General features: G+C 43.3%; 1 protein-coding gene across 2 annotated transcripts in view; it reads left to right on the forward strand.

The window, feature by feature from the left end:
• The window catches only part of LOC139420929 (potassium voltage-gated channel, Shaw-related subfamily, member 3a), a 101927-nt gene that overhangs the window by 71373 nt on the left and 7363 nt on the right, over nt 1-23191 (forward strand). The window contains exon 4 of one of the 2 annotated variants that reach the window (XM_071171351.1): nt 22144-22413. The exons of the other annotated variant lie outside the window; for it this stretch is intronic. Coding sequence (XP_071027452.1) covers nt 22144-22289 — 146 coding nt within the window. The 3' untranslated portion in view covers nt 22290-22413. Of the gene's footprint in view, nt 1-22143; nt 22414-23191 lie in introns of those variants that run through there. 2 annotated transcript variants of the gene reach the window in all.

The following is a 23191-nucleotide window of genomic DNA, read 5'->3' on the forward strand; positions in this document are numbered from 1 at the left end:
AGCTATCGTAGTCTATGCAGTAGTAGACGTATGAATGTCAGTGGCTGGAGTGGGGGATGCATTTGGCTGTGCTGAAACACTGTTCCCGAGTCTAGTGCTTTTAAGGTGTGCTTCAGTCCTTTAGTGGGAGAGCACAAGGTCAGGCTAGATCAAAACGTAGAGGTCTAGTCTAGATACTGTACACACTTTGGGACTGAAAGGCTTACCGGCACTGGGCACCCCTCCACACACGTAGTGTTACACGCAGACAGACTGGCAGACAGACTGGCAGACAGACTGGCAGACAGACTGGCAGACAGACTGATTTACTGGCAGACAGACTGATTTACTGGCAGACAGACTGATTTACAAGCAGACAGACTGATTTACAGACTTACAGACAGACGGACGGACGGACAGACGGACAGACGGACAGACGGACCAACCATCAGACAGACACAGTGCTACGTGCAGTGCCAGGTAAGTGACGGTAGTAGCCGTACGGTCTGTGGTGACTAGCTGACTGGTGTTAGTGGTGACAGAGTGTGTTGAGCCACAGCCCCTGACAGCCCTGTAATAATAATAACAGTAGCTTCCTCCACACTCTAAAAGCGAAAAAAGCCATCCTCCAAAGGCGCCCCAAAATGGCTGCCGGCCTTCCGCTTTTAAAGTGGGATATAGTGCTTTAAACCTCCCCTTCTTCCTCCTCCTCCTGGCGCTTCTCCATTGTTTCTGTGCCCGGAGTGGTTCTGCTGGTTTATGGCTTTATTTTAATGTGGTTTATTTTACGACGCGTGCAGCTTTGACCTCTGTTGACAAATGCTAAAGTGCAGAGGTCAGGAAAGGTTAAAGCTTGGAGGGTTGGGCACCTTACGTCTGTTCCCTGCGTCCCAATATCTGCCCTTACTCCCGAAGTGTGCGCTTGTTCACTACCCTCATGGATTTAAAAGAAAAAGATTGGTATGCCTAAAACATATGGTGGAAACTCTGTCTAGAGCAAATCCAATGGTTACACAAGTCCAATGCTTTTCAAATGCGCTGGGGGAAAGCACACGCGTACACTTCAGGAGAAAGGACATATTGGGAAGCAGCCTTTCTCTCCCTCTGTCTGTAATACTTTCCTCTGATAAATATTGTATAGTGTAATAGTGTAATTGGTGTGTTTTGAGGGTGTGTGTCGATATTGTGTTGTGTTTTATGTACATGTGATGTGTGTATAATTTGTTTATTGGTGGTTATTATTTTCTTGTCTGTAATGTACTGTGGAATATATTTTATTTTCCACCTCCTTTCCTTCTGTCTTTACCGCTCCTCTTCTTTTCCTCTCTCTCTCACTCTCGCTCTCCCTTTTTCTCCTTATTTCCCACTGTTGCCAAGGAAACAGTGGAAGAGAGCATTCTGGGACTTTTGTGCAAAGCATTCTGGGTTAGATTATTAAAATGAATGATTGCATAATTCTTTCACTTTAATAATGTGTAAAATGTGTTGCACTATGGGTTGTAAGTAGTCAAATCAGATAATACTACATGTGGTCATCAAACCATGCTCCCACGATGCACTGAGTTCACGTTGTATCATTATACTTTTTTATTCTACGGTCTTTGTTTATCATTTTAGTGTTTTTCTTTTTATTCTCATGTACTATTAATTCTAATGTATTATTTGTCGAAAGACCTCATCAAATCCAGAAGTGGCCTCTATCCCTATTAACCCTAGACAGACTGATCCGGGACCAGGGTGAATTCCCCTCCCTAAGGACTCCTAGTGGAGCAGAGTGCCTTTGTCCTGTAAGAGCTGATCTAGGACCAAAGTGTTCCCCTGGGGCTCTTACACCGAGAGCAGCTTGAGTGGCACTTACAGCCTGTCAGGCTCTGCTTTTAAAACACTGGAGTAGTCCAGGGTTGCTTCCGAAATGGCACCCTATTCCCTATGAAGATAACTACCCTCTATGTGCACTGGTCAAAAGTAGTGCACTATATAGGGAAAAGGGTGCCATATGTGACTGGAGTGGGTTCGTTTAGAATCTGGGATCCGTACAATTCATCTCTCTCATGTGCGCTGTTCCAGTTGATCTTCTCTACCATTGATTTCCCCCCATAGACACAAAGCACCACCGCCATTAGGCTGCTACTCTCTCTGTGCTGCACTCGGAATCATTGATGGACGGAAGGAGATGCCATTCCACAATGGTGTTCTCTCTCTCTCTCTCTCTCTCTCTCTCTCTCTCTCTCTCTCTCTCTTCCCCTCTCCCTATTTATCTCTCTGCTTCTCACTTTTCCTCTCCCTTTTTCTCTTTGACACTTTGCCCCCCCCCCCCCCCCTCTTTCTCCCCCCCCCCCTCCCCCACACACATTTTAATTAGCAATCTCATGGCACCCATTTTGTTATTTAAACCAGGCTGTCTTGATAATCAATGGCCTTTTAGAATGGACTTTGATTATTGGTGGCAGACTTTGCCTGAGGTTTGCCTCAGGATCCCTGTAGGTCTATATACCTGGGTATGTGATGCAGGGATGGTAAAACTGCAGATTAAAGACAAAGATAATATTGCACTTATATTGCTAATATTGACCATCCAGCCAATACAAAAAAATAAATCCAATGCTGTACGTGACCATATGCGCTCAACCCCCCTCGATCTAAATCAATAGGATGTCTTTTAGAATCAGCAGGTGAAAATACTGTCTGCAAAATCAGGCAGGCACGATTATATATTATGTCAACACATAGACTGGGATATACTGCATGTGACAGTGACATAGAGTCCGCATTATGTCAACACATAGACTGGGATATACTGCATGTGACAGTGACATAGAGTCCGCATTATGTCAACACATAGACTGGGATATACTGCATGTGACAGTGACAGAGTCCGCATTATGTCAACACATAGACTGGGATATACTGCATGTGACAGTGACATAGAGTCCGCATTATGTCAACACATAGACTGGGATATACTGCATGTGACAGTGACATAGAGTCCTGGAGGGTGTGGGTCTGTGCATGCTTGTGTATGTGTGTGTGTTATTTATTGTCCTATCTCGGTCATTAACGCCAACATGGAATCATTTCTACTGTATATACTCTGGTTATCCTCTGTATATACAGAATATATATGTGTAACATACATCTATGGGTTAAGTTCATTGTAGCAGTGTTAGTACAACAAACTGTTTCCTGTTTCTTAGATTACGTCCAATATTACCATAATATTAAACTAACCCTTTTCACCTCCATAGAATATCTCTTTCTCTGTCTGTCCTGTCTCCCCCCCTCTCTTTCTCTCCATCTTACTCTTTTACCCTCTCTCTCTTCCACCCTCCCCCTTTCTCTCTCTTTCTCCCCCACTCTCTCTTTTCTGCCCTCCCTCCTCTCTCTCTCTCTCTCTCTCTCCCTCTCTCTTTCTTTTCCACCCCCATTCTGTCTCTCTCTCTCTCTTGTTCTCTCTCTCTCTCTCTCTCTCTCTCTCTCCATCATGTGCCACTATCAAGGTACATGCAATATGCATTAGGAAAAGAACAGTTGGATTAGATTCTTCAATCAGGAGGAGATGTAGTAGGTTTATTCATTCATCTATAGTGCCCCTCTCCCTCTCCCCATCGTAAGTAATGTGTGTTCTGCATGTGTGTTCATGTATGGTGTCCATGTGACATAGCAGAGAGCTGGCCGTCTAGGCCTCAGCGTGGTCTCCTATGAATCAACTCCATGGTCTTTGGGGATAAGGTGTTTGTGTTTTAAAACGGGGTTCAGTTTGTCATGCTATGTCTAATACATACAGATTGTCTACTGTATGTATGGTTACTGTGCCAATTGTGTTGTCTGTCATACATCCATAAATGTGAAAATTGTGTTTCAAATATTGCCTCGGGTGATTACAAATCTACATGTTGCTTCGTAATGTGACATAACAATAATCAACCAATGCAAATATATAATACTTTGTATACAATATATAATACAAAAAAGTGGGAAAGTAATAAGAAACATTTATGCAAATTAAGATATTTAAACCTATTCAAAGAAAATGTACTATACTTTAGCAGTTTAAAACATGGTGCAGTATATGCATTTATTTAATACTACAGTGATACCACAGTGATGCTACACTAATACCACAGTGATACGATACTTCAGTGATACTGTACTACAGTAATACTACTACAGTGATACCACAGTTGTACTACAGTGATACTGTACCACAGTAATACTACTACAGTGATACCACAATTGTACTTCAGTGATACTACAGCACACATATGATTGAACTCTATTGCTACAAAGGTATCTGCTGCACAACACTGGAGTATATAGCCTATACAGTATCTGACAACTACCTGAGCATGCATATTTATTTACATTCACTACCAACGATCCAAACACTAGACGTACTACAAAATGGCTGCCATAACAAAGTATATAACAACTCTGATATTGGAAACCTTATCTGCATGTGGATTTGCACTGGGGGAAATATTTGCCCCCTTGTACCCCCTTGTTTCCCTCAATCCCCTCCCCCTCCCCCTCTCAGACTAACTTCCATGTTCCGTTCCATCCCATCCCCAGGACATCCCCAGTCATTGCACCTGCGTAGCATAACTAAAGTTTGACCTGAGGTACGTACAACCGACTAGCTTCCTGCCCTCCTCCTCTGTAATACAATCTTCACACTATCAAGCCAACCCGAACCAAACTGAACCATACTGAACCATCCTGAACCATACTGAACCATACTGCGCTGGCTCACAAATCTTATTTTCACATTGTCCATTCCAGCTGAGTTCCAGCAACTGTAGTGGATGCGTAACCACTAACCAGGCCAGCGCAGTACAGCTTGGTTTGGCTCGGCTCTGTTTGGCTCGGTAGTGTGAAAAGGGTACAGGAGGAACAAGCTGGTATGTCACGGCTTTGGCAGGAACAGTGCTGCATTCTGCTGCATTAAACAACCAGGCTTTGCCATGAAGTCCTTGTAGAGTGGCGTGAATGTGTTCAACCTGATATATGTAAGGATTTAATGCAAGAACGGAGTAGAATGACGTCCATTAGCTTTTACAAATCTAAACGTTTTTTAATAGTCTGAGATCTAATAGCATTGATCATCTTTGATAGTGAAGCAAAATGCATGTTTCCCAAGCTAGAACGCTTCGGCAATTGATATTGTGTGACCTCGCAACTTCTTGGCCAAACTATAGATCGCATACCAGCAGGCCAGCTTCAATTCATCTTGTTTTATGGCGTGTGTGTGTGTGTGTGGGTGCGTTCGTTCGTTTGTTCGTTCGAGTGTGTGTGTGTGTGGTAGTACAGTATGCATTTGTGTCAAGAATTAAGCTATGAAACAGAGTTAAGTTCTCCAGAGTGCTAATCAAACAATGGGAGTTCCTGATAAAGACAAAAAGAGATCATATTTGTACCGTTAATTGGCAAATGTATTAGTATTATAATTATTATTATATTATTTAGCACTCTTTGTTGATATTTATGGTTTGACATTTTTTTTGCGATAATTTAATGAACCATTTTTGCTTGTACTTCTATCTCTCTCTCTCTCTCTCTCTCTCTCTCTCTCTCTCTCTCTTTCTCTCTGTCACCCCCTAGTTGTAAGGTGCATGTTGCATGGCGTGTTGGGTGCTGTGAAGGAGGTGATCTGGGTAACGTTAGATGAACAGTATGGCTAATGACTATTGGCCAATCAAATTGTCACTACCAACCACACATTCGCCTATCTATCCATTGTATTTACACACAGCCTAGTTCTAAGACATTATATAGGTCCGGGAGTTTTGTCCAGACCACCTGATCCGACCAAGAAATTCCCAAGGCTCTAGTTCAGAGTTATATCGAGGGCCCAGAGTTTTCCCCATCCTGTGACCTGACCAAGGAAAGCCTCCCGGCCCTGACTCATGACATTACAATTCAACAAATGAGTCATTACGCTTGGTATGGCTGGATTCCGTCCAACGGTCACCAGCCGTTACCAAAGGCTACCTGTGTTTACTCATGGTTACCACGTTGTTCTTTCCCACCTCAACTTCTCCTGAGCAGGGCTTTTGTCCCTATCCCGGTCCTGTCCTGGTCTCAGTGAGCTGAGCTAAGCAAGGCTTCGTTAAAGTCTTTTAAAAAAACATGTCATTACTGTAGGACACGATAGGCCAACTGGTTGGGGGGGTATCGAGCTCAATCAACCCCCCCCCCCCCCCCCACGGCTTGTGGAACCCTGCGTGCACACACACTCTCCCTAACACACTCTTCCTAATCAACTAAGAGCTGCAGGGCTGGGATTGATGAGGGCTGTTAAAAGGGTCGACGTCTCGAACACGAGAGTTTGATTAGAGAAAGACCAACGCAGGAGGTTATCCTACACAGCTATGCACTGTACCTTTCAATAATAATCATGTGTGTACTGTACCCTACACCTAAAGTGATGCTAGTCAGATCCATGTGTAAAGATACATGAAAACGGTAATTCATGCTAATGCATAAATATACTGTAATTAGAGAGTAGACACATGCTAATGCGTAAATATACTGTAATTAGAGAGTAGACACATGCTAATGCGTAAATATACTGTAATTAGAGAGTAGACACATGCTAATGCATAAATATACTGTAATTAGAGAGTAGACACATGCTAATGCATAAATATACTGTAATTAGAGAGTAGACACATGCTAATGCGTAAATATACTGTAATTAGAGAGTAGACACATGCTAATGCATAAATATACTGTAATTAGAGAGTAGACACATGCTAATGCGTAAATATACTGTAATTAGAGAGTAGACACATGCTAATGCGTAAATATACTGTAATTAGAGAGTAGACACATGCTAATGCATAAATATACTGTAATTAGAGAGTAGACACATGCACATATATTTACACAGCATTCATTTGACACATTAACAGTACATGTTGTGAATCCAGAATCCTGGAAATGACTGTACCCTCAAACAGGCACACAAACCATTAAAACACACACACACACACACACACTCTCTCTCTCATCACACCCACTCGGCCAAAGAGGAGTGGTCAGGTTGTGAGGAACACGATGACCCAGATCTGTCGCATAGCTGTACTACCCGGGCAGTATTACTCAGCATGCCTCCTGTTCACAGCACCAGCCCATGACTGGGTGGCTCCTATAGGCTATGCATTAATGTAAGAGCCTGACTAGCTAATCCGGCCGCAACAACATTAGCCCAGTGCTCCCCAACCCAAAACCTGCCCCATCGGTGTGGTGTTCTAAGTTCTAAATTCCAGACAGAGGCACAATCTGTTTTCTGGAGAGGATGGAAGTGCAGTAATGGTATTAACACCTGGTAATTGTGATAGTAATTCAGCGTTGTATTATTTTGTTTTGTGTTCTTTTCAGATTTTTATATTGTTTGTGATGACCCATGTTTTGTCTCTCATTTTGTTTGTTGGTTTGTGTCACGGTGAGGAGAGGGATGGGAGCCTACAACCTCTCCCCGTGCTGTTGGTGACTATGGCCCACATTTAATCAACTACAGATATTGGAAGAAACCGCACTACCTGCTGAAAAAAAAAATCAGCATAGGCCAGCCTTCGTTGCATTTCCTCTGGTGACCAGCCTTCGTTGCGTTTTCTCTGGTGACCAGCCTTCGTTGGGTTTTCTCTGGTGACCAGCCTTCGTTGGGTTTTCTCTGGTGACCAGCCTTCATTGGGTTTTCTCTGGTGACCAGCCTTCGTTGGGTTTTCTCTGGTGACCAGTCTTCGTTGGGTTTTCTCTGGTGACCAGCCTTCGTTGGGTTTTCTCTGGTGACCAGCCTTCGTTGGGTTTTCTCTGGTGACCAGCCTTCGTTGGGTTTTCTCTGGTGACCAGCCTTCATTGGGTTTTCTCTGGTGATCAGCTTTCGTTGGGTTTTCTCTGGTGACCAGCTTTCGTTGCATTTTCTCTGGTGACCAGCCTTCGTTGCATTTTCTCTGGTGACCAGCCTTCGTTGCATTTTCTCTGGTGACCAGCCTTCGTTGCATTTTCTCTGGTGACCAGCCTTTGTTGGGTTTTCTCTGGTGACCAGCCTTTGTTGGGTTTTCTCTGGTGACCAGCCTTCGTTGGGTTTTCTCTGGTGACCAGCCTTCGTTGGGTTTTCTCTGGTGACCAGCCTTCGTTGGGTTTTCTCTGGTGACCAGCCTTCGTTGGGTTTTCTCTGGTGACCAGCCTTCGTTGGGTTTTCTCTGGTGACCAGCCTTCGTTGGGTTTTCTCTGGTGACCAGCCTTTGTTGTGTTTTCTCTTGTGACCAGCCTTCGTTGTGTTTTTGCCAGTGACCAGCCCAATCTGACAAGGTAAAAATCTGTCATTCTGCCCCTGAGTAAGGCAGTTAACCCACTGTTCCCCGGGCGCCGAAGACGTGGGATGTCGATTATGGCAGTACCCCGCACCTCTCTGATTCAGCGGGGTTGGGTTAAATGAGGAAGACACATTTCAGTTGAATGCATTGTTGTACAACTGACTAGGTATCTCCCTTTCCTTTGTTGGGTTTTTGCCGGCGACCAGACTTCGCTGTGTTTTTGAGACTGATGACCAACATAAGCTGGTCACCCGCAAAACCAGCATCAAGTCACTTTATGCTGGCTTGAAAAGGAATAGTGATATCCAATAATTGGACCATTCATTAATTTACTCACTTTCTATGCAAAAATGTAGATATTGAAACAAACAATTCTAAAGACAGCAATAGAGCATGCTGGGAAATATGATAATGATGGGTGTGGTTTCGGAGGCCAGCTGGACCAGCATACACACAAAGAAAAGGTTCTTCAAGGGTTCTTTGTCAGGGGTGATGTGTGTAACACCTCATATCAGGAAGGGTTCACTAAGGTTGTGATGGTTGTGAAGAACCACCATGTTTTCTGTTTATGCTATAAAATGCACTGTTAAAAGTTTGTTATTTTACGGTACACTACAGGCTACTGCTTGCAATAAAAGTAAGACAAACAACAAGTTACTCAAGTTTTTTTTCACCTTTATTTAACTAGGTAGGCTAGTTGAGAACAAGTTCTCATTTACAACTGCAAACTGGCCAAGATAAAGCAAAGCAGTGCAACACAAACAACACAGAGTTACACATGGGATAAACAAATGTACAGTCAATAACACAATAGAACAATCTATATACAGTGTGTGCAAATGTAGTAAGATTAGGGAGGTAAGGCAATAAATAGGCCATAGTGGCGAAATAATTACAATTTAGCATTAACACTGGAGTGATAGATGAGCAGAAGTTGAATGTGCAAGTGGAGATACTGAGGTGCAAAGGAGCATAAAGAAATTATAACAATATGGGGATGAGGTAGTTGGGTGGGCTATTTATAGATGGCCTGTGTACAGGTGCAATGGTCGGTAAGCTGCTCTGACAGCTGATGCGTAAAGTTAGTGAGGGAGATATAAGACTCCAGCTTCAGTGATTTTTGCAATTCGTTCCAGCCACTGGCAGCTAGAGAACTAGAAGCAAAGGTGGCCAAAGGAGGAATTGGCTTTGTGGGTGACCAGTGAAATTTACCTGCTGGAGCACATGCTATGGGTGGGTGCTGCTATGGTGACCAGTGAGCTGAGATAAGGCAGGGCTTTACCTAGCAAAGACTTATAGATGACCTGATGGGTTTGGCGACGAATATGAAGCAAGGGCCAGCCAACGAGAGCATACAGGTCGCAGTGGTGGGTAGTATTTGGGGCTTTGGTGACAAAACAGATGGCACTGTGATAGACTACATCCAATTTGCTGAGTAGAGTGTTGGAGGCTATTTTGTAAATTACATCGTCAAAGTTAAGGATTGATAGGATAGTCCGTTTTTACGAGGATATGTTTGGCAGCATGAGTGAAGGATGCTTTGTTGCGAAATTGGAAGCCGATTCTAGATTTTATTTTGGATTGGAGATGCTTGATGTCTGGAAGGAGAGTATACAGTCTAACCAGACACGTAGGTATTTGTAGTTGTCCACAGAACCGTCCAGAGTAGTGATGCTAGATGGTCGGGCGGGTGCGGGCAGCGATCTGTTGAAGAGCATGCATTTAGTTTTACTTGCATTTAAGAGCAGTTGGAGGCCACGGAAGGAGTGTTGTATGGCATTGAAGCTCGTCTGGAGGTTTGTTAACACAGTGTCCAAAGAAGGGCCAGAAGTATACAGAATGGTGTCGTCTGCGTAGAGGTGGATCAGAGAATCACCAGCAGCAAGAGCAACATCATTGATGTATACAGAGAAAATAGTTGGCCTGAGAATTGAACCCTGTGGCACCCCCATAGAGACTGCCAGAAGTCCGGACAACAGGCCCTCCAATTTGACACACTGAACTCAATCTGAGAAGTAGTTGGTGAACCAAGTGAGGCAGTCATTTGAGCCTAGACTGTTGAGTCTGCCAATAAGATATTAAGGTGTTATTGCTGTAAGATGACAGTTTGCTGCTGAATGTTGGTTACTTGAGACTATACCCAACTGGGGGTTTGAACTGGTTGTTAATGACCTGAATGACCTGCTAACGTGGGGTTCAGGTCTGTGGGCATAACAGAGATTGGCCACAGAGAAACAACAAATGTCGGTACATATAAGTGTCTTATATCGACTGAAAGCTTAAATTCCTGTTAGTATAACTGCACGGTCCAATTTACGGTAGCTATTACTGCGAAAACAAATGCCATGCTATTGTTTGAGGAGAGCTCCTAACAACAAAACACTTTTTTCACCGCGATAGGTTTGATAAATTCACCTCTGAAAGTGAAATGTGTATTTACATTCTGAAATCTTGCTCTGATGTATCATCCAAAGGGTCCCAGAGATAACATGAAGTGTCGTTTTGTTAGATAAAATCATTTTTCATATCCTAAAAAGGTCCATATAGCATGCACGATCGATTTTGTATTTCCACTTGTTCAATTTGCAAAGAAAGGAATCTGTGAAAATCTTACCCTAAACGTGTAAAATCACGTTCGTATGTATTCCTCAGAGATCCTAGAATGTAACAAGACTTCACTATATAGTTAGGGGTGTAGTACATCCTATAGGACACCATATTTGGTCAGAGAGCGACGCCTTCATGGCACGCCGATGATGCGGGCGGTCTTCACTTGTCAAATAAGCACCAATCGGGGTCAAATAAAGCCAGCTAGATAGCCAGTGAGCTGGGCTTTACGGGAGTATCTGGAAACCCTATGTCTGTTGCAAAATGTAGGTGCTACCCTTTTGAGATAGCATGCCTTTTCCTTTTGGACTAAAATTATAAGAATATTCAGAGTTATGAAGTTATGAAAACTGATTGTTTTGCAAATGTTGAACGTATAATAAGGCAACTAATACTGGAAAAGCTAAATCAAAGTCCAAGTATACAGATTTGACAATATTCTTGCAGAATTTTTTTTAATGATTGCATATGTCTCTCACAATTTGCCCATTTATACCTAGGTGACTTCACACTAAATGTCCTGCAGCTTGCTCATACTTCAAGTTATCTGTCTGAACATACACTGCACATACACTGCTGCCATCTTGTGGACACCATCGGAATTACAACCAGAGTGAATGCTGGAACTGGGACCTTTCTCTTGCATTTCAAAGATGGTGGTAGAAAAAACCCTGTTGTTTTGTTCTTTGTAATTTCTTCTACCAGATCTATTGTGTTATATTCTCCTACATTCAATTCACATTTCCACAAACTTCAAAGTGTTTCCTTTCAAACGGTACCAAGAATATACATATCCTTGCTTCAGGGCCTGAGCTACAGGCAGTTAGATTTGGGTATGTCATTTAGGCGGAAATTGAAAAAAAGGGGGCTATCCCTAAGAAGTTTTAAAGAGCTGCACTGTTAAGAGGTAGCGGCAGGGTAGCCTAGTGATTAGAGCGTTGGACTAGTAACCGAAAGGTTGCAAGATCGAATCCCTGAGCTGTCCTTCTGCCCCTGAACAGGCAGTTAACCCACTGTTCCTAGGATGTCATTGAAAATAAGAATTTGTTCTTAACTGAGAACTCTTAACTAGTTAAATAAAGGTTAAAAAATAGGTTACTGTGCATTTCAGTGGTGATGAGAAACCGAGGCTTTTTGAAGGCTTTGACGCTTTCACCAAATTGTGCTGAAAAACACTTCATTATCTGTTCACAATGTTGCATCTCCTGGTCCGCAATAAATAGAAGCGTATGATTATCATATAAAGTCTTTCTTTCTCTACTGTTTTCATCAAAACCCCTATAATCAGTTGGAATACCAGGTTCACATCTGTCATCATGCTTCAAGTTGACTATTTTTCATAATCTGAATCTATGACATCATTTAGGATGCTGAAGACAGAAGCTTATACTATACCAAATAAAACAAATGATTTGAACACCAAAGTGTAGAAAGTGTGGTTTCACGCAAAACAATTTTCTAAATAGTGTGCCTTCAACAGGATTCGAGTTTTTGACGAATTGTTCCCTACTCTACCTGATAAATTACTGGTCAGATTAAAGTATTTGTACAAAATCATTACTATATTTGTAATTACAGTGTCCAGTAGAGGTCAATGTTTGAAAGCAGCTTGGAATCGAAGAAAGCACCTGAACCATGGCGAAATCAGTGGGATCTCTCATTTTGAAACTTACGGTTTGAAAAAAGTAGGAGTCGAACGAAGCCTCGGACATCATTGATGACGTACCACTGATAAAATCAAATCAAATCAAATCAAATTTTATTTGTCACATACACATGGTTAGCAGATGTTAATGCGAGTGTAGCGAAATGCTTGTGCTTCTAGTTCCGACGATGCAGTAATAACAAGTAATCTAACTAACAATTCCAAAACTACTGTCTTGTACACAGTGTAAGGGGATAAAGAATATGTACATAAGGATATATGAATGAGTGATGGTACAGAGCAGCATAGGCAAGATACAGTAGATGGTATCGAGTACAGTATGTACAAATGAGATGAGTATGTAAACAAAGTGGCATAGTTTAAAGTGGCTAGTGATACATGTATTACATCAGGATACAGTCGATGATATAGAGTACAGTATATACGTATGCATATGAGATGAATAATGTAGGGTAAGTAACATTATATAAGGTAGCATTGTTTAAAGTGGCTAGTGATATATTTACATCATTTCCCATCAATTCCCATTATTAAAGTGGCTGGAGTTGAGTCAGTGTCAGTGTGTTGGCAGCAGCCACTCAGTGTTAGTGGTGGCTGTTTAACAGTCTGATGGCCTTGAGATAGAAGCTGTTTTTCAGTCTCTCGGTCCCAGCTTTGATGCACCTGTACTGACCTCGCCTTCTGGATGATAGCGGGGTGAACAGGCAGTGGCTCGGGTGGTTGATGTCCTTGATGATCTTTATGGCCTTCCTGTGACATCGGGTGGTGTAGGTGTCCTGGAGGGCAGGTAGTTTGCCCCCGGTGATGCGTTGTGCAGACCTCACTACCCTCTGGAGAGCCTTACGGTTGAGGGCGGTGCAGTTGCCATACCAGGCGGTGATACAGCCCGCCAGGATGCTCTCGATTGTGCATCTGTAGAAGTTTGTGAGTGCTTTTGGTGACAAGCCGAATTTCTTCAGCCTCCTGAGGTTGAAGAGGCGCTGCTGCGCCTTCTTCACGATGCTGTCTGTGTGAGTGGACCAATTCAGTTTGTCTGTGATGTGTATGCCGAGGAACTTAAAACTTGCTACCCTCTCCACTACTGTTCCATCGATGTGGATAGGGGGGTGTTCCCTCTGCTGTTTCCTGAAGTCCACAATCATCTCCTTAGTTTTGTTGACGTTGAGTGTGAGGTTATTTTCCTGACACCACACTCCGAGGGCCCTCACCTCCTCCCTGTAGGCCGTCTCGTCGTTGTTGGTAATCAAGCCTACCACTGTTGTGTCGTCCGCAAACTTGAGGATTGAGTTGGAGGCGTGCGTGGCCACGCAGTCGTGGGTGAACAGGGAGTACAGGAGAGGGCTCAGAACGCACCCTTGTGGGGCCCCAGTGTTGAGGATCAGCGGGGAGGAGATGTTGTTGCCTACCCTCACCACCTGGGGGCGGCCCGTCAGGAAGTCCAGTACCCAGTTGCACAGGGCGGGGTCGAGACCCAGGGTCTCGAGCTTGATGACGAGCTTGGAGGGTACTATGGTGTTGAATGCCGAGCTGTAGTCGATGAACAGCATTCTCACATAGGTATTCCTCTTGTCCAGATGGGTTAGGGCAGTGTGCAGTGTGGTTGAGATTGCATCGTCTGTGGACCTATTTGGGCGGTAAGCAAATTGGAGTGGGTCTAGGGTGTCAGGTAGGGTGGAGGTGATATGGTCCTTGACTAGTCTCTCAAAGCACTTCATGATGACGGATGTGAGTGCTACGGGGCGGTAGTCGTTTAGCTCAGTTACCTTAGCTTTCTTGGGAACAGGAACAATGGTGGCCCTCTTGAAGCATGTGGGAACAGCAGACTGGTATAGGGATTGTGCTTCTAGTGTCCGTAAACACACCGGCCAGCTGGTCTGCGCATGCTCTGAGGGCGCGGCTGGGGATGCCGTCTGGGCCTGCAGCCTTGCGAGGGTTAACACGTTTAAATGTCTTACTCACCTCGGCTGCAGTGAAGGAGAGACCGCATGTTTTCGTTGCAGGCCGTGTCAGTGGCACTGTATTGTCCTCAAAGCGGGCAAAAAAGTTATTTAGTCTGCCTGGGAGCAAGACATCCTGGTCCGTGACTGGGCTGGATTTCTTCCTGTAGTCCGTGATTGACTGTAGACCCTGCCACATGCCTCTTGTGTCTGAGCCGTTGAATTGAGATTCTACTTTGTCTCTGTACTGGCGCTTAGCTTGTTTGATAGCCTTGCGGAGGGAATAGCTGCACTGTTTGTATTCGGTCATGTTACCAGACACCTTGCCCTGATTAAAAGCAGTGGTTCGCGCTTTCAGTTTCACACGAATGCTGCCATCAATCCACGGTTTCTGGTTAGGGAATGTTTCTCGCACACCGAATCAGCGTATTCGTCAATGTTGTTATCTGACGCAATACGAAACATCTCCCAGTCCACGTGATGGAAGCAGTCTTGGAGTGTGGAGTCAGCTTGGTCGGACCAGCGTTGGACAGACCTCAGCGTGGGAGCCTCTTGTTTTAGTTTCTGTCTGTAGGCAGGGATCAGCAAAATGGAGTCGTGGTCAGCTTTTCCGAAAGGGGGGCGGGGCAGGGCCTTATATGCGTTGCGGAAGTTAGAGTAACAATGATCCAAGGTCTTTCCACCCCTGGTTGCGCAATCGATATGCTGATAAAATTTGGGGAGTCTTGTTTTCAGATTAGCCTTGTTAAAATCCCCAGCTACAATGAATGCAGCCTCCGGATAAATCGTTTCCAGTTTGCAGAGAGTTAAATAAAGTTCGTTCAGAGCCATCGATGTGTCTGCTTGGGGGGGGATATATACGGCTGTGATTATAATCGAAGAGAATTCTCTTGGTAGATAATGCGGTCTACATTTGATTGTGAGGAATTCTAAAGGGATAAAGGGATGCACGCAACGGCACACTGCTTCGAAGTTAGCTGCTTAGCAATTTCGACGCATGCCTCGGGGCTCCGGTACCAAACGTAGCATGACTACATTTCACAGTAACTTAATGGAAATGAGTTTGGCTCGGAGTTGCTTTGAATTCTGCGTTACCTAATTGGCAATCAGTTAAAAATTCACGGTAACGTAATAGCCAGTAACTTCTAGTAACTCACTGACAACTAACTGCCAGTAACTTACTGGCACCTTAACTGGCAACCTAACTGACAGCCAGATGTCAGTAAGTTATTGTAAAGTGCACAGGAACTTACGTGCAGCCAGGAGCTCACTGTACCTTCCCTGAACCTTTCTGATTACAAGATAGCGTATAACATTAGGTGACAACTACTCAGCATTCTTTGTGGTGAGCGCACTTGGAAACCAGCCTCACCTGGCCTCAACCTCTTGGTTGCTAGCAAACGGACCATCCTGTCACACCATCAGGTCAGTGAGCATGACAGAGGGCATCCACAGTAAGTTACTGTGAATTGTACAATAACTGCTTGCAGCAAGCTAACAGTAAGTTAAGGAAAATTAAACATGAACTTCCTGATGAAAAACGGCCATTAAGTTACTGGGAAATGCACAGTAACCTCTTAACAGCGCAGCTCTTGATTGTCACAAGCTCTTACAAAGATGTAGAACTGGGACCGGACAAATGAGGCGCTCAACCTTCATCTTCTTCCATGATATCATGCACGAACAAACGTTTAAGGGCATGTCGTTACCTACTGTGCTGGATTCAATCATGATCTGTCCAATTCTGTACTACCACGAAAATAAAAACCAGATAAATCCCTACTAACTTCTTCCTCAACGACTCTCAAAACCCCTCCCCAACCCCCCTACCCCATTAAACTTTACCTATATAACACTGAAACACTCCACCTGTAGGATTGTTCAGCAGTAACATCTGTTATCCCCCAATATCTCTTTTGCGGTCTCCACAATAACCTGAAACCCACTGTTCCTAGGCCGTCATTGAAAATAAGAATTGGTTCTTAACTGATTTGCCTAGTTAAATAAAGGTAAAATAAAAACCTGGCATTAACCTTAAACCTGGTGAATGCTACACTGTGTTCTTCCCCCCCCCCCCCCCCCCGCACAATTATAACACTTAACCTTCACATTGCTCCCACATTCATCGTAATCATGTTCCCCTCCACACTTGACACATCTTTTCCTTCCTTTACATTGAACAGCTACATATCCCATTCTTTGACATTTAAAACACTGCAATGGGGACGGGACAACATCTCTGACATTGAAACTAAGGAATCCTCTCTGTACTTTCCCAGGCATAACCTTCTCAAACCTGAGCAGCACTGCTAGGCTTCACTTCTTTTACCCTCTTTCCTACTGATCAACCTTTTGGCCTCAATCACTCTTCCTCCCCCTTCACATGTTCTTTAATATTATCTGTGGACATAGATATCAGGACCACAGTGATGACTCCCCTCAATATAGCATAATCACCAGGGACATGGCTTTTAATCTTCTTCCCATTAAAGCTTTTCCATTTTCAGAATCTTGTCTTGCTGAGCCTGTCTACCACACAATATTAACAGTCTACCATTTCCAACGAACCAAGCTAATTTGACCTACATTTTTCTCTACGGCATTAGTTAGTCAGGTAGGGTGTGAATGAGGCCCTGTGGTCTTTCCACTCCGACACATTATTACTTTTGCTTCCTACCTTGGAGCTCTTTATGCTTTCTTAACTAAACGCTCCACTGCTTCCAGTATCATGATCTCTCTTCTTCCTACGTCTTTCCACTACAGACCATTTCAGGTCCTTGACCCTCATCCTCCCGCTCCATACCATCGGGACTGACACCCATATTTCTTCGCCTTCCAGCACAGCTGTTGCTTCATCAACTTTTTCTCCATTTCGTCTGCACTACTCGCCACCATTCCAACTCCTAGACACCACACATTACACCTAGATGATTGCACCGGTTTTCAATGTCTGCACTCATTGAGCAGCACACTGCACTGTGCGATAGTTCTACCTCCTCAACCTTCATCAACGTAACGATAAAACCTCTTAAACTGGTACAATACTTCCACTAACAATTGGCAGAAATACAACATATTTTAGACCATGCTCCCCAAATATGCTAATTTTCCCCGCCAGCACACTGCCCCCACATACATTTCAATGTGCAGTGAAAGTAAGGTAAACAACAAGTCATTTAAAAAACAATAACACCTTAAATCAACTATAAAAAAAGCAATAATTGAAAGTTAACACGCACAAAATGCGTATCAGCCAATGAAAAGCGTTGATTTAATTGCATGTGACCAAATGCTAAGTTGTAGCTGGTCCCATGAGATAACATGGTACAAATTAACCCTATGCGAACTTCAACAGGTGGTACTGATTATATCCTGGCACAGGTGCGTCAGACAATTAAAATTGTCGAAGCAGTTGGAAGTGTCCTTGACATAACTAAGTCTAACAGCATGTTCATGTTCATCAAAGCAATTATCACATGTATTTGACTGACTGGTCAAATTGCTCTCTGTGTCAAGTGCCTAGTCCACGTAATTGTTGCAGATTGTGGCAAGGGTTTGAATCTCACATGAGTTTCCCCCCCATTTGAAATGTTGATTTACATGTATTGTGTTAGTGTGCAGTTCTTGAATTGGACAAAAATAGGTGCCGGTACTGTTTATATTTAAGTGCAGGAACTGTACAATACTTGAGGTGCCGGTACTCAGTTCTGGTGAGCTCGTGCCCAAGTGTTATTGTGTTGAAAAGGGACGCCTACAGCCAACAGCTTGAAAATGAAGATTATGAATGAATTTAATATGGAGCTACCTCTTTCTTCAGTCTTGCACACACACACATACAAATCGTATTGCATCGGCTATATTACATGGTCGTGTACACGTAAATGTAGGGCTACAACATTTTATAGGCTACGCATTAATAGAATCATCCACTTCATCGCATGCGTTTTGAATCGAGCATCAAGGACCGGCAGTGAACAGGTTTATGTTGTTGTAAGGACCTCATTTATATTTTCCCCGTGAAAGCACATGGATGTGTGTGAAACTCGTAAACAACAACGTGGGGTGTTTGTTTTAGCTAGTAGCCTAATCAAAGATGCATCAGTGCAATATTGGCACACGATATTTTGTTACAGTAGTAAACCTTGAATTTGCAGGTTTAAAATATCCCTCTAGTGGCCAGGGTTGACCTATTTTAAAGAAATTACATTGGTTGGTTGATATAAAGTCTAAGATCGTTCATAGGCTGATGAAGAAGTTGTGCCAGGACATAATCAGTACCATTTGTTGAGGTTAGCATAGGGCTAACGTGTGCCATGTTATCTGATGAGACCAGCTACAATTTAGCGTCAGGGTTCTTCATGAGAGGGTTCTAATTGGAACTCAAAAGGTTTCCCCTACAGAGACAAATAAAAGGGTTCTACATGGCACCCAACAGTCATTCTGAAAAGTACATTTTCTCTCATGGCTAACTACTGTACCAGGAAGTTTGAAAAGACAGGATGAGTGGGCGGGGAGCTTATATTCATGAGCTCGCTGTGACTGACAGCTCTTTGAAACTCCTATGTCAAGCAACTTGGCTGCAGTGAGCAGTGTTGCAGTAAAATCCTCTCAAACAAATTTAGTGGTTCACTAAGCAACTCAAACAACATTGAAATTGCATTAATGATATAATTTTTAAAAATATATATATACATCTCCCGTTTGGCATGTCTCTGACGGATGTGTTGACTTGACAACTGCATCGCGGTCATTCTGCCGCGGTCATTCTGAATGCAGACTGTGGGAATCCTCTCTGGTTAGATTCCAATAGGAATTATACTTCACTTTGTAAGTCAGCATAATGTCCCTTGATGCTGGTTTTGATTTAGCTGATGCTGGTTACCAACAAAAACACAATGAAGGCTGGTCATCAGCGAAAACACAATGAAGGCTGGTCATCAGCGAAAACACAATGAAGGCTGGTCATCAGCGAAAACACAATGAAGGCTGGTCATCAGCGAAAACACAATGAAGGCTGGTCATCAGCGAAAACACAATGAAGGCTGGTCATCAGCGAAAACACAATGAAGGCTGGTCATCAGCGAAAACACAATGAAGGCTGGTCATCAGCGAAAACACAATGAAGGCTGGTCATCAGCGAAAACACAATGAAGGCTGGTCATCAGCGAAAACACAATGAAGGCTGGTCATCAGCGAAAACACAATGGAAACACAACGAAGGCTGGTCTGCCAGGATAACCAGCTAGACCGTGCAGATCCTACTGGTCGGCCAGCAGAACCCAGACCATGCTGGTCAGACCAACTTGACCAGCATCCGACCAGCACTGACCAGTATAGACCAGCATGAACCAGTTTGAAATGTATGCCGTTTTTTTTTCAGCACGGTTGCAGATTTCATTCAGACTATTGATGCTGTATTTTAAGGGTAGATGTGGTTTTACAAAATCAAAATATCCAATGACAATGTCTGTGAGACGGCGTAAACCACAGCGCGGTTTACCTTTTATCTGTGATTGATTGAATCGGATCCCAGGTTTATGTTTGATGACATGTGATGTGACTGCCTTTCCGCCCTCATTCATTCCTAACCCAGGGCCACATTCTCTATTATCAGTAACGATGAAAAGGGAAAAAGTCCTTCATGACAACAAAAACAACACAAAGAAAGAACACATTAGGAGGAGATGTGGCTGCTTTGAGTTTAGAGAACAGAGGATGGTCAAACCGATCCTGTTATGCCACCTAACCTGACATTTATACTGCTTGGTCAGATGTGTTGAGGTTTATATCCACTTTTTCCTCTGAATTGTATCTTGGAAAAGAGCGACTCACTCTTAAAGGGGTGGTGTTAGATTTTCGCTTGCTTTTAAAGGGGTGGTGTTAGATAACGGTCATGTTCCCCTGCTCAGACGTTGCTGACGGCACAGTCAATGACGTGGCATGCAACCATTGGTTGATGCAAGTAATGTCCGAGCATAGTAATGTGACTTTTCGCTCACTCTTAAAGGGATGGTGTTAAATTTAGGCTCACTCTTAAAATGTGGTATTGGATTTTTGGCTCACCCTTGAAGGGGTGTTGTGAGATTATGGCAGATGTAACAACATCTTGAGCTTGTGTCAAACCTTGATCTATTTTGCTCTACCTGGACATTCTCCAGGGTATTGACATCTGTTCTCTAAAAATGTCAAACAGACCGACACAAGTTGTAGGAAATGCTGAGGAAGTAGTGGCAAAAACGGCATTCTGAACGCCATCGCAATCACTAGTTGGTAGTAATGCAAATTTGAACACTAATCTGGCATAATAATATGTGCATAGAGGCTCTCCACAACATGAAAAGGTGCAAAAATGGTGTTTTATGTTTACGTTCTACTACATCCCTGGGGAAGAAGGTAGGCTTGGACCATGAGAGGGAGTATGGGCCTGCATTCACAAACCATCTCAGAGTCGGATGGCTGATCAAGGATCAGGTCACCTCTGCACATTCAAATATTATCCTATTCATTTTATTCGTTATGATCTAGAAGGTCAAACTGACCCGAGATCATTACTACTGGGGCTCCGAGAGGAAGGTGTAAATGGTGAATAAGGGGAGGCAGCCAGGTTCGGTTGGGCCCGGTGAAGCTGTCAGTGTTTTCGTAAGGTCTTCCACCACACACGCACACACACACACACACACACACACACACACAATAAATGTCCTGCTGATGTTTCTGTTCCCAAATCCTGACGACTTCACCAGGTCCAAGTTGGTCACGTTGTTGTTATTCTGGGGAGGTGCTGAATAGAGCTTTGACTGTATGTACTGTTGCCCTGTCCGTCTGTCTGTCCCTCTGAAGTCCGTCTGTCTGTCTGGAGGATTAGAATTCAGTGTTGGAGGCTAAAACATCTGGATGCTGAGTCTGCCCTCTCTCTTTCTCAATATCTCCCTTTTTTCTGAGAGACACATGAGTGTACTTCCCTCTCTTTGTGTATGCCAGAGGGAGCTAAAAGTCACTGGAGCTTCACACCAGCTGTTTTATCCATCAGTACTCTCCCCCCTACTATATTCTACTGTACTCTACAGTGCTGTAATCTACTGTGCTGTACTGTGTATGCTGACACTACTGACAGAGAGCACCATTTTGTATTGATGTGGCAAAATTTTGATGCCATATTTTCAACTCATTTTCCTGTTTTGTCCTGTCTCTCCCGTCTGTCTGTCTTTCTCTCTGTCCCTTGTCTGTGGCCTTAACACTTGATTTGGATTTTTGGTTTGACTGTTGATTTGACTTGATTTGGTATGATTTTTTTTAAATTTTATTGTTTTTGTTTTTGGAAACCTATTTATTCATAACAATCGCTATTCCTTGCTATTTCTAATCCATTATATATTTTATCTCTGTCATCCAAATGATATCCATATCCTCCTTAAACATGAAAAAATAACATTCTAATCATTAAAACATTTTATTTAACCACAAACATTTATGCAATTTAACTTTATTTTGTACCAAATGTCCTGCATTTAAACTTTTTTTAACCCTAAAACTACTTTTCCCAAAAACACCACTGTTAACTTCTGTCACCTCTCCGCTAACCCTTTGACCTCTAACCTAATGTAACCCTCTAACTATGACAACACGGTCACCACAGCGACAGGCTACGAGAAGTCTCGCAGCCTCAATAACATTTCGGGCATGTCAGGAGCCCCCATGCGCCTCACCCCCATCACCAACCCTTTCGAGCCCCCGGGAACCAACCTCCGCCGCTGTCACTCCCCCATCCCCTCCATTTTGTAGCATCATGATGTGGAGAAGCAAGCCAACAAGTCAACTACAGAAGGAGCATCAGGAAAGAGAGACATACCAACACCACTGTAATCCCAGTGCTCCCATTTATATTAGTCCAATAGTGATAATGATAATGAGCTGTAGGGGGTGCCATTTAGCCACATTTAATAATGCTCTATATTGAAAGCCAGGTAGAGGGGGACATGCAGTGTATAAGAGACTTAGAATGAATAGAGAAAATATCCACTATGACTACATGCACTTTCCCACCACATGCGATGTGCAATATGTTAAGCCGAAGCAAAAATGTTAAGAGGTATTCAGCGTTAGTCTACAGCAATCTTACGCCTGTTGGAGCAATGAGAACACACATCACCACACACACACACACATACACTCTCCCTCGCTCTCTCTCTCTCATACACACAAACACATGTATACTCTCACACACTTGCCTTATTAACAGGGATTGAGTGTAGGTTAGTGATTTGGACTGATAAATAATGTAGTGAGCTACAATAGCAGGCCTCCCTGTATTATAGTAAATGTGTGCTGTTCTTGCAATCCGTATTGCCACTAATCCTAAAGAGCTCCTTAGTCAAATGAGACTTGTTCTGATACTCTACACCCCCACACGGCATCAAGCCTCAACAGCAAACCCATCCACTCACTCGCACACACGCATCGCTTGTATTTGGGATGAGGAACACACTTACAGTAACTAACACCAACAAAATATTGAATATATATTCAAATGCATGCATTTGTTGTTTTTTTTAAGAAAAAAAAATCACACAAAGAAATTCTTATATTTAACAGAAAATCTTTGAAAAGAAAAAGAGGCAAGCCCAAAGTAAGAAAATTATTTTTTAGTAGCACCCATAAAACAAGCCATGTACTGGTTAGTGCTA

Source organism: Oncorhynchus clarkii, chromosome 12 (assembly GCF_045791955.1).
Source record: "Oncorhynchus clarkii lewisi isolate Uvic-CL-2024 chromosome 12, UVic_Ocla_1.0, whole genome shotgun sequence".
NCBI classification, from domain to species: domain Eukaryota; kingdom Metazoa; phylum Chordata; class Actinopteri; order Salmoniformes; family Salmonidae; genus Oncorhynchus; species Oncorhynchus clarkii.